Source organism: Athene noctua, chromosome 10, assembly GCF_965140245.1.
Source record: "Athene noctua chromosome 10, bAthNoc1.hap1.1, whole genome shotgun sequence".
NCBI lineage: Eukaryota > Metazoa > Chordata > Aves > Strigiformes > Strigidae > Athene > Athene noctua.
This window is the reverse complement of record NC_134046.1, coordinates 9990368-10002968: the sequence shown is the minus strand read 5'-3', so window position 1 is coordinate 10002968 and position 12601 is coordinate 9990368. Positions and strand designations below refer to the sequence as shown.

At 45.8% G+C, this 12601-nt stretch overlaps 1 protein-coding gene and 1 long non-coding RNA gene across 3 annotated transcripts in view; one reads left to right on the top strand and one right to left on the bottom strand.

The window, feature by feature from the left end:
• Nucleotides 1–1693: 1693 nt before the first annotated feature.
• Nucleotides 1694–4876, bottom strand: LOC141964405 (uncharacterized). Its single transcript, XR_012634326.1, has 2 exons — nucleotides 4796–4876; nucleotides 1694–3564 (listed from the first exon to the last, which is right to left on the bottom strand). It is a non-coding gene; the product is annotated as an uncharacterized LOC141964405 (long non-coding RNA).
• Nucleotides 4877–5163: 287 nt separating this feature from the next.
• Nucleotides 5164–12601, top strand: part of PDZRN3 (PDZ domain containing ring finger 3) — a 146025-nt gene continuing 138587 nt past the window's right edge. The window contains exons 1-2 of one of the 2 annotated variants that reach the window (XM_074914121.1): nucleotides 5164–5902; nucleotides 12000–12086. In XM_074914121.1, the coding sequence (XP_074770222.1) occupies nucleotides 5186–5902; nucleotides 12000–12086 (804 nt within the window). In that variant the 5' untranslated portion in view covers nucleotides 5164–5185. The remainder of the gene's footprint in view (nucleotides 5903–11999; nucleotides 12087–12601) is intronic. The other variant, XM_074914122.1, reaches the window with a different exon arrangement.

Below are 12601 nucleotides of genomic sequence, written 5' to 3'. Positions count from 1 at the left end.
AAAGCAGAATTCAGTTTCTAGCACTCAGCTAAAGACTGAATTACAACTGGCACTTCTATTATCTCACATTTCATTAAGCCCAGTCTTAAAACATGGATAACTCTCACTTACCACAAAGAGGATTTTTTGTAATAAAATGTATAATAAATAACTTCAAGACTCTCAGATATTGTAGTGGTGAATTTATGTAACTATTCAGACAAAGAGCACACCACACGGTGGACTGATCAAATTTCCTACAAGGCCCCAGAAATAACAGCATTATTTTATATTTATTTCTATCCATATAATACAGGAATGTGTACTTACAGTCAAAATCTTGTGGACCTTGCCTGTCAATTATTTATAAATAAAATACAAACTTTACTATGACTTTAGTTATGTGAAGAGATGACAAGGAAGCCAGTTATGAAATATGGTCAAATGATGCCAGTCCTTCAAGAATGTGTCTGAATACAGCTAGATTTCTGAGGCAGTGAAGTAGCTCTTAATGAGCCACACAGAACTATGTATGGAACGTCAAGAAAGGATGCTCATGTGCTTTTACTCCTTGCTTAAAACATAGAATCACAGAATGGTTTGGGTTGGAAAGGACCTTAAAGATCATCTAGTTCCCACCCCCCTGCCTTGGGCAGGGACACCTTCCACTAGCCCAGGTTGCCCAAAGCCCCGTCCAACCTGGCCTTGAACCCTGCCAGGGAGGGGGCAGCCACAGCTTCTCTGGGCAACCTGTGCCAGGGCCTCACCACCCTCACAGGGAAGAATTTCTTCTTTATATCTAATCTAAATCTGCCCTCTTTCATCTTAAAACCATTACCCATCATCCTATCCCTACACCCCTGATGCAGAGTCCCTCCCCCTTTCCTGTAGCCCCTTTCAGTACTGGGAGGCCGCGCTAAGGTCTCCCTGGAGCCTTCTCTTCTCCAGGTGAACACCCCCAACTCTCTCAGCCTGTCCTCACAGGGAGGTGCTCCAGCCCACCCCATCCTTTTTGTGGCCTCCTCTGGACCCACTCGAGCAGGTCTGTGTCCTTCTGATGTTGGTGCCCCCAGAGCTGGACACAGCACTGCAGGGGGGTCTCACAAGAGCAGAGCAGAGGAGGAGAATCCCCTCCCTCGACCTGCTGCCCACACTGCTCTTGATGCAGCCCAGGACACAGCTGGCTCTCTGGGCTGCAAACACATGTTGCTGACAGGTTATGTTGTGCTTCTCGTCAGCCAACATCCCCAAGTCCTTCTCCTCAGGGCTGCTCTCAATCCACTCATCATCCAGCCTGTGTTTGTGCTTGAGATTGCCTCGATCTATGTGCAGGACCTTGCCCTTGGCCTTGTTGAACTTCATGTTCATGAACTTTGTTTCTTCTGAAAGAGAGCAATTTGATGTGGATTTTTGATGCAGCTTGTTCTGTTGGGAATATACTATTTACTTCTAAGCATCCATTTTAATGTTGTATTGATGCTTGTACATGTAAAACCCTGAAATCCTAGCTTGACTGCCAAACCAGTCTAACTTTCTGCAAAATACTTAATATAAATGTCATATAAACCATTATCGTTATAAACCATCTTTACTATGGTTGATACTGATGATTAGAAGATGGACATTTTATCTGGCCCACATTCACCAGCTCTTCTGTGTATCTTCTATTAAGGCAAACTTACATTTCTACCAGCAGTAAAAATAAAGGATTGAGGCAAGTTTACTTGAATTTTAATTATAGGAGCTACACAGATAGATAAAGAAAAACATGTAAAACATACATAGTACAAGAAAGGTCATAAAACGTCATAGAATACAGAATCTTTCAAATTTGTAACTCCATACTGAAGCGCTTCAGTGCTTAGCAATGAAAAGAATGTTGAGATCTTGATGTTTTAGATACATTTTAAATATACTGCGCATATTCTAAATACACTAAACATTTTAAATATTCCCAGAACCACTGTGAGTTTCAGCTTTCAAAAGGCTCCAACTCATGAACTGAATGCATGGGGAGACCGTGTTATGTTGGACATGTCCTGTTAACCTTAGGGGCTTCGTCAGAATCAAATAAAGCAGAAGAATGCCCAGGTGATTGCCACGGAGAGGGATTTAACTCTTTCTCTGCATTACCTCATGGCTTCTACTTTTTTAAAGGCAAACTGATGTAAAAAATAATCAGGTTCCTTGCAAAGATTTTATAATTAATTGCAAAATGATGTTAACCTTTATGAACAAAAGGCAGATAAAGATGAGGAAGAACTGCATTTTGATATTCTGTGAGACTGGAAACTTCATATCAGCAGGAAAAAAGAGACTGAATTAAACCTGCTGCAAAAACTTCAGTTTTGCAGACCTTTGAGAGTTGGCATTGTGTCTGTGCCTAATGTACAAACCAACATGCCCTTACCCTTCTTATGACAGGATAGGAAAGTTAAATGACAGAGCCGTAACGGTCCAGGATTGGTCCCACCCCAGCACACTACCTCTGCTGATGAGAGAATGGACTAAATAAAAAGGACCTTCCTTCGCTGTGGCAATGTAATTTCAGCCCTGGTGGCAATACACTGGAAACCAAACCTCTTTTCAGTTTCAAATCTCAGCCTTTGAAAATAACTTTAAAGACTCATGTTGAGAGGCTGCTTTTTAAACATTCTTTTCAAGGGAGAACGGAAATGTAAGTGTCCCCAGCAGGGAAAGCTCTATTTGTGCCTTCTCCTGTGGATAATGGCAGCAGGGAGAGGGGAACTTCAATTCCCTGTCAGCACTCTAAGCTAGAGTCTAAAAGCAAAACTGCAGTGGGCTCCAAAAGTTTTAATTTATAAATAAAGTATCTATTCCTACATAAATGCAGCAATAAAGTATATCACAGAATTCAGCACACCATCTGCCTAGCCATGACTCCAAATGAAAATATTATTCAAGTTCTTGCCCTTATTTTCCATCCAAATATTTGTATAGTTTCAAATAGCCCAAGGAACCCAGTATCGACGTCATTCTCGTTGAAATCAATAAAAGCTCTGCCTCTGGCTTCAACAGGAACGGCCTCGAGCATCCTGTAGCAGCAACTTTGAAATACTAAACCAAAACTGCTACAGCTATCATTGAAGGAATCAATGTATTTTTCTATTTACAAGCATCCTGAATGCATGAGGCACTTTATAAACTCATGTACAGAAGGTCATAAGATGGTGGTCATACGAGGCACTAATTTGGAGCAGTTATCTTAAAACAGCCTATTCAGAAATAGTTGCACTGATGGATTTCCCCATGAGACGAGCAGTTACCGAAATGAACACCAACGCTGAAGTCGTTCATTTGTACTATGTGCATCCCCAGACCATGTAATTTGAAGTTTTATTTCAGATAAAACGCCCATAGAAAATAATAGATGCTGGGATTAGTGACAGCTACCCAAGCCTTTGTGACAAACTGCGCAACAACGGTGTCCTACTAGTGAAGTGTGCTGACATCAGAGACGACACATGGAGAATCAGCAGAGTGTGCAGCTGGGGGTCCAGGGAGGAAAGAGGCTCAGCCTTGTAGCAGGAGAAGGGGGAATAAAGACTGGTGAGAAGGGGAATCCTGAGGAGGCAGGGATGAAGAAGAGGAAAAAGGCAGTGAAGTAGAAGAAGAAAGTATGGGAATCACTGCTATAGATCAAATAATCAGAAAGTCAGTATATACATGTATTAATAAAACTTTATCACCACAGCCCTGGACTGTGCATGACCTTCAGACAGTTAACAAGAAACCTGCACGCTCCGTCCTGTATTACATCTTTTCTTCTTTTATTTTTTTAAAAGGAAAAAATCTGTAAAAATTCCTTAGCTAGGTAGTAACCCTAAATAAGTGATGCACGCTTTCTTCAGTATGGTTATGTGTACAGCCAAAGCAACCTTAAGCTTTATGGAACATTAATAACTAGAATGAAATGAGCACTACAGATGGAATTCATATTTGAAAAGTGAAAACCCTTAATAGTAAAAACTACTTGCCTGAGACTGAAGTGGGGACATAGTTGTGTAACCACTAGTCTGTTACCTTCTAAAGGTCACCACCAGACAAATAATCGTCCCAGACGTTCAGAAAATCATTTCACCGTCATATAATAGGCATATACTGAAGGTCATCTGAAACTGAAGTTTCTAGTTTGGGCTTCCACTTTGCCATAAAGCAAAACCCATTAAGCGCACAATCGAGCTGGTATGCGGCTTTGGCGCACGTGAGAACTCTGCTCCGCCATCCACAGCGAACAGCGCTGTTCTCTTTTATTGCTTTTCTCGGGGCTTGAATATCTGCCTTGTGAGAGAAATTGGTTTTGCCTAATGCTACGTCTGGTACTTCAGGTGTGGTCTGGCTAGCTTTTTATAGCATATTCCGGAGAGCTTTTAAATCATCTCCAGGCAGAGGCAGAGATCGAAGGCGGTAACGTTTTCTGATCTCCCTCCCATCCAGGTGGCACTAAGGGACATTAACACGGGGTAAGGGATCCCTGTGCCCGCGGGGTGCCAGCAGCCCTGTCAGGCTGCGCCCTCCGCGCCCCGTCCCGCCGCGGCGCGGGCAGCCCGAGCGGGAGCAGCGCCCCGGGGGGACTCAGACCCCCCCCCCGCCCCGTTGTGCCCGGGCCCAGCGCCGGGCCCCGTCGCTCCCCTCCGAGCGAGCCGCCCGGTTTGTCACCGACGGCGCGTTAGTCGTGCCGGGTTTACCCCCTCCTCCCGCCTCGCCCCCCCAGCTCCCCGCTCCCCACACGGTTTCCCGCCCGCCCGGGGAGCTCTGCCCTCCCGCCCCCTCCCATGCCCGCGCTCCCGGTTACCTGCGGGGGGACGCGGGGCCGGCGCCCACCACCTGCCCGACACAAGAGGCCCCTTGTCCCTCGCTGCGCCGCGGGGGGGACACGGGCCGGGCCCGGGACACGGGGACCCCCGGGGGCGGGGCCGGGGCGGGGCGGGGCGGGCAGCGCGCGGCGGCGCTGTGCGCAGGCGGGGAGAGCGGCGCGAGGCGGGCGCGGGCAGCGGGCGGCCGCGGCGGCTCCGGGAGCTGCTCCGTATTTTTTTTTTTTTTTTTTTTTTCCCCCCCCTCTCCCCCGCCCCATCTCCGCACTTCGGTTACTTTGGCTGGGCTCTTTTTTTTTTCTTCTTTCTTTCCCCCCCCCCCCCCCCCCCCCCCCGCTTGTTTGATTTTTTTCTGGCAAAACGGAAGGAGGATGGGGTTCGAGCTGGATCGCTTCAACGGGGACGTGGATCCCGACTTCAAATGCAATCTGTGCAACAAAGTTTTGGAGGACCCGCTGACCACCCCCTGCGGACACGTCTTCTGCGCCGGGTGCGTGCTGCCCTGGGTGGTGCAGCAGGGCAGCTGCCCCGTCAACTGCCAGCGCATCTCCACCAAGGAGCTCAACCACGTCCTGCCCTTGAAAAGCCTCATCCTGAAGCTGGACATCAAATGCGACAACCACGCGCGAGGCTGCGAGGCGGTGGTACCGCTCCAACACCTGGGCGAGCACGCCGAGACCTGCGACTTCTCCCCCGCCAAGTGCCGCAACCGCGGCTGCCGCCAGGTCCTCAACCTCCGCGACGTGGAAACGCACATGCGGGAGCGCTGCGAGGCGCGGCCCGCCGGCCTCTGCGAGCAGGGCTGCGGTTTGATGCTCACCCACGGCGAGCGCCGAGCCGGCGGCCACGGCTGCCTCCGCGCCCTCCGCGCCCACGGCGCCGCGCTGCAAGCGCGGGCGGCCGCGCTGGAGAAGGCGCTGAAGAAGGAGGCGTTGCGCGCCGGGAAGCGGGAGCAGTCGCTGCTGTCGCGACTGGCGGCGGCGCAGCTGGAGCTGCAGGTGACGGCGCTGCGCTACCAGAAGCGTTTCACGCAGTACAGCGCCCGCCTCGACGCCCTGGCCCGCCACCGCGCCGCCTCCCCCGGCAAGGTAAGGGCCCGGCGGCGGGGCCGCCCGGGGGAGCGTTCCCCACTCGCGGCGTGGAGGGAGGGGGGTAGAGCCGGGGGGGTCCCGTCCGCCGCCCCCCCGGGCGCTCCTCAGCAGCGGTGTCGGGACGCGGAGGGGCGGCCGAGGGACGCGGCCCCGCGGGTTTCTGCGGGGGGGGGGAGCCCACGGCGCCCTCAGCCCCGGGTGGGGTCTCCCCGCCGGGCCGTGGGCGCGTCGGGAGCGGGACTTGTCCCGAGGAACGTTGAAATCCTTTGAAATACCTGAGCTTTGGCTTTTAATCGCCATAACGTACCGGTTTCCAGATACGTATTTTTCCCAATGTGACCATCGTCGGTGTCTGGACACCATATGGCAACTCACACATCAAAATACCAAGGTCACGGTATTACTGTTTTTTTTTTCTTGGTTCTCTGCCCCGAAGAAACCTCTAAACAGCAAAACTGGAATTTTCAGGGCTGGAAGTGGTGTTACACCACCAGAAATCGCCCCTCGGGAGTAACACAAAGCGGAGTGAATGGGAAGAGGCTGTTGTGACCCAGACCCTTCGCTCATCCAGGGTCCCCGAATACGGCTTCCTACAAAATGCAGACTTTAGGATTAACTATTACGCAACTTGGACACCCCGCCAGCTGTTCCATGGTCTGAAGCCATCACCTTTGTAACATCCGTGTCCAAATACAAGGAGTCTGCTGTGTACTTGCGGGTTTTTTTCCCCAGAGTCACACAGTGTTCTTCAAAAACTCAATTTAGGAGGAGAAAAATTAACTTGACTTCAGCCCCTCAGAATTAGACCATTTATAAAATGATCAGAATCAAAAGCCAAGAGCTACAACAATCCCTAAGTTTTAATTGGAATGAGGCTCCCCGGCGAGAGAAGCCCTAGAAGCCAATTATCTTTTAAATGAAGACATTCAGAGTCCTCCCCGTGACCTGGAATGTGCTACCACAGACACAGCAGTATTAAAACTGTTCAAAACTGTCAAACATCTGTAGTCACACCTTTGGTAATGTTGAGGCTTTAAAAGCTGTGTAAAGGAAACGAAACTTCATGATAGAGTCTCTTCTTTTTCTTTCCTTTTATCTTTTTAGAAATCCAGGGCCAAACAACCCACCAGGTTTTGCTAACTCAAACCAGAAAGAATTACTTTAATACTGAATGTACTGCTTTAACTTCTGGCAGTGCTGGGTGTGGTGCTGGTTAAAATCTTAGTAAAACTATTAAATGGGGAGTTCACATTCATGTCAAGATCCAGGACAGTTCTCTTCTGTCTCCTCCTCTTCCTGCAGCCCCTGTACTTTGCAAGGGCATGCTGCAGAGCTCTCTGCTCCCACAGCTCAGCACACAGCTGCCCCTGCTCCCTCTGGCACTGCTGGTGGTAGGAAAGCGCTCCGTACAGCCCTGCTGTCGGAAATCATCTCGCTGAGTGTCTACCTCCTTGTCTCTGCTCTGATCCCAACAGCACGCCTTTATTCTCACGCTGCCCCTCCTGCATTTCTTTGTGGCTAGCGTTGATAATGTTGGGTTTGCATTATTTAGCTCTGCAAAGTGTTGCGAGCTGCTATTAGGACGAAAGCTGCTACTTCAGATAGTTGTAAATGTGCACGGTACATAGTTTGCAGCAATAGTTTTTATCAAATTTATGGATAGAGCTGGCCGGGAGGACTGCGCTCGTTTTCAGCTGTATTACAAAAGACTGTTATACAGTTTTCTGAAGCAGGACCTAATCTGAAGAAAACTGGAAGGTGTCATGTCACCACAGACTTGTGGTCTAGCGGTCAATCAATTACATGTCTTTCACAGCATTTTGGGCAGCTTTCCAATACTAACAGCTTTAGTCTGCCCAGCTCCCAAAGAAGTACAATCAGGAAACTTGCATCTTTGTGCACTGGAGAGTTTTTTAAAAGACCCACGGTAGTCACCTAGTGCAGGGGATGCTTTACCAATTTTGGGCTGTGGCGTGCTTCCAAGTTTTGACTCGGGGGTTGTTTTCTCAGAGACTGTAGCTCAGGCTGTGCAGTGCGCCATGCAGACTCTACCACTCACCAGGGCATACGTCCTTGCCTAAGGGCTAGGTCCCTGAGCACACGGATTACATGTATGACAATGTGCAATAAATTATTTCCCTTTCAGAAGCAATTGCATATTCAAAGCCTGCAGCGCCTTTGCTGTCATTATTTAATTATGATCATTATTCATATTTCATGTATTTTGTGGTAAGATGTAATCGTTCAGTCTGTGTTAAAACACAAGTAGGCCTAGCAGTGACAATCTGGGTTCATAGGTGAGATGTAATGGCAAAACTTACTGTAGGATGTTCTGGCTCCTCAGCTGATGAAGAAAAAGGATCTTCTGGCTTCCCTGCCTGATTGTTCCTTGTTGCTACAGATGTCAAACCAATCTAGAATAAATCAGATGACATATCCTCTAGTCAAAACAGAAGAAATAATCATTCTGTTTAAATGATTAGTTTAAGGGGAAATATGATGTTGAGGGACATCAGGCCATTCACATTAAAGACACAAATTTGTGGTCTTTTGGCAGGGGCAAACTTTTTCAGCAGCTTGGGAGACCCAGGTGTGGCTTTGCCTTAGCATAGACTTCCTTTGTGATACTGACTGAATCACATCACCTTCCTGTGCTTCAGTCTCCCGTTCCTGAAGTGAGTTCTGTAACACTGTCATAACTATATTGAGAGAAGACACGCATAAAATATTTTATACATGCACTCATCTGTAAATATCTCACAATTTTACAAGTTACTTAGACAGATGTGCCTTCAGTGACTCCCGTTGTGTTTTCCACATGTACTCTTTGCCACCGAGGGAGCCTTTTCATTTCACAGTGCATTTACTGGATATCTGATCTACACTTATTCCAAAAGACAAAATTGAAGGTTTATTCGGAGAGTGACTATTTATTCCTCGGTGGGAAGAGGTGAGGCTTATTGTGGACGAGCTTGAGGAGGGAGTGGTAGGGAAGGTGGTGTGTTTTACTCAGAATTAGTATTTCCTTTGATCAAGACATGTCAGTCCTGAAACATCAAAGTCTAAATAATCAAGAAAAACCTCATACTATTCAAACAGTGCTTAATCCTTGTGGAAACATACCACTGTTCACACCTATTGATAAGCGGATCTGGTCGTTCTTTTATGTATACAGCCGTCAAAGTCCTTTGGGAAGAAATGAGTGAGGGAGAATGGGGAGCAGTTCACGGTGCAGGCTGATGGAAGCCCTTCCGCTATCCTGACGACCCATTTCAATAAATATATCAGACTTACAGGAACCAGTTGATGATTCAGTATTTAGGACCTCTGGTTTCATACCTCTGTGGAGGTGGTAAAACAAGTTTTAATTCTTTAAGAGCCAGATGAAGTTCTTTATAACAGGATGATATTTTTTTTCCTAAGCAGGATCCACCGGGCTGGTCCTGGCAGCCCTTTCATCAGTATACAAGAAGCTGAAGTGCTTCCTGTAACAAAGACAGACCTTCTTAGCCGCAGCGCTACCAAAGAAATTAATCTTCCAGTATCTAAAGGGAAAGGCAATCTATTAGCTCCACATTACTCAGCTGGGAAGCACAGTAATTTCAAGAATTATGTTTAAGAGTTCTGTTCAGCTGTGGGAATACAACATGCCAGTAACCATCAGGTCTGCTGCCGAACCAGATGACGGGGCAGGGCTGGATGCTGGCCACGGCATTTCCACAGTTACCTCACTGTTTAATGATTGTTTCGCTGGAACGCGAGACATGTTTCAGGGGTAAAGAAAGGCAGAGCCCTGGAAAAACCATTTGCATCCTGTCTTCCTTCTGAAGCAAAGAAGATTGTGAAAGAAATTGTGGAGACTTGAGAGGTGAATCTGCGAAAGTAACCGAGTGTTAAAGCAAACACGGTGCTGCCTCCCTGGTGCCGGGGCAGTTCCGCACAGATGGTGGGATTAGTGCTCTGCAGTGGCCTGTGGATTGTGCTCTGTAACACGACTCTGCTGCCGCGGAGAGGTTGGAGACAGTGCACAAACCCATCAGAACTGGCTGGAAAGTTTCTTTAAAACCCCTTGCAGACGTTTTCCAGGAGTACATAAAAAAAAACATACGGTTTTTTCTTCTCCACAAGATTTGACTCATTCAAACCCACTTGCTTTAGTACTTGTTCTGCTAGGTATAAAAGCATCAAATCATAGCCCTGTAAGGAGGCTTTAATGAAAACATTCAACTTTAATTACTGAAAGTGTCTTGAGAGCAATGTCATAATTGTTTCTTGATTGTTCCAATTTATTTGCCTTCAAAAAGGCGTAATAGGGAAAGTAAACAGTGGCGCTAGCGTCCTTGCCTTTCAAATGCTGAATCATCAGTCCCTGAAAGCAGTCTCACAGCACTGGAAATTTGTTCCTCGAAATCCTGTCTGAGGTCTGGGCCTGAAGACTTGCATGGAAATAGCCTTTACTTCATTTTTCAGTCCTCTTCTGGATACCCGATTCTCACTGATGCTGAGTATAGGCAAATTCAAGTAATATCAGCCAGAGTTTATTCATGTTTCTCTGTATCAGGTCCAAGTCTATTTATAATTTGACCTGCAGTAAAGATAATGATCGCAAACTGACACGAAAATTGTAAACCAAATTTTCAGGTGGAGTGTGTTGGTGCAGCTCCCCAGCAGTGGAGCTCTGAGCATGCGGTCAGTGGAGCTCTGCCAGTTTACACTGGCAGAGAATTGGGCTTTGTTATCATCCACAAATCTGTAGGAGTAATTCAGTAATCCAGGATTACTTTGACATTTTTTATGAGTTTAATAGACATTAATATTTGATTGACAACTTCAAATTGACATGTTAGAAGAAAAATGCACAAACTAAAAACATCTGCATCGAATTACAATGTAACTGTTGCAATTTTTGTCATTAATTGGTTATGAAAACCAGACTTGTAAGATAACTTCCTCAAACTTTTTTGTGTTCATAACTTTTTCACCCTTTGGATAAAACAAAGAAAAAGATCTTGGAGGTAGCAAGGTTCATATATAGCTGCAGACGCACAACATACCAATTGTATTCCGATTAAAAAAAAAAAAAACCATTCAGATGGCTTTTTGTAGTGTTCTGCTGTTCTTCGTTGTATAGTTCTTTAGTGTCGTGCTGTAAATAACAACCACTTTGATTGAGATTGAAGTTAGTACATTGTGAGGATTTAGTTGTCTTTTACAGTACATGCACTTACTTTTGTCTTAATGAAGGTTAACAGACCTAAGTAGCATCGCTGTGTCATATAGGACATTTTGTAAGAGTTTGTATCTAGTCAGGAACAAGATGGGTAAGAAGACAGGATAACAGACAATGTTTACACAGTCCCCCAAATAATACAGGTCCATCTAATCTATCTTTATTGTGCATTTTTTGTCTAATCAGAACTCTTCACTGCAGAATTTCGTATTTTAGGGAATTAATATAATGTTTTTCAAAGATGGAAGACTTCTGTTTTGCTAGTGTTAAAATTCCAAAGAAAAAAAAATATTTATGGCAGACATCCTAGGCCTTTTGCAAAATTTGTAGCAGTTTATTTTAATGCTGTTTTCTGAAACTCACCAGAGAATTTCTGTTGTATTATATCCAATACTTCATGCTGGATACTGTTTAAAACAATGTCATGTAGCTAGCTCTAGTACAGTCTTAAGATTCAGTTACCCTCAAGCATTGGAAAAGTCAAGAATTTGACTACTGGAAACATGGAGTATTTTGCATAACACATCACATATGACTAGGTCAAGTAGTTGCAGGAACCAGTATTACATATAAAGATCTTCTGTTGCTGTTAAGTGTCTCACTGTAGATCTCAATAAAAAATACACATAAATCTTACAGAGTGGGTTTCGCAGAGACGTGCTGCTGGAGAACGGTGGGGTGGCTGGAGCGTGGAGGCTGGGAGCTGCTGACTTTGTTCCCACAAAGTTATTCTAAACATTTTTCTCTAAACTACTCAGGGGAAAAACAGTAAGAAAGCAACCCAACAAACCTGGATGGAAGTATTATCTATCCTACTTACTAATGTGCACAAATGTTTTGAATATGTTTATCTGTTCTTTGTAGGGTGAAGAAACTAAAGCACTGACTCTTGTCCTTCATCGTGACTCTGGCTCTCTTGGATTTAATATTATTGGTGGCCGACCATGCGTGGTATGTTAATTGTTAAAATATGTTTGCCCTTTCCAGTTGGGAAAAGCATGTAGGTCAACACTTAGAGTTAAAATGCTGCTGACAAGCATTTGGTTCTCTTGGGATTCTTTCAGAGCAAATCTTATATTCAGATTTGTATTGGATGTCTAGTAACTACACTGTCTTTTCTTTCACGATGTGTTTATTCTTGCACATCGTCAGAGGTAGCGGTACTAATATTGGTGCAGTGTCACTCCCAAAATGGTGAAGCCGGAGTATCTCTTTCTCAGACCATACTACTTTGAAGATGTTGCATGAGTTCAGGGCCCACAGCTTTAGGCCATTTACAGTTCATTAAGAAAATGTTATTTACTCTCCTTTCCACCAGAGATTAAGCAGCTCTCTATGCAGGTGAAGGGACCTAACTTAAACAACCTACTTTTTGAATTATATGATTTCAGCAGATGTTTCCTGCAGCATACACTCACTAATGTATTTTTTCTGGATGCTTGTTGGCTGGAGCTGCTGCATATGAC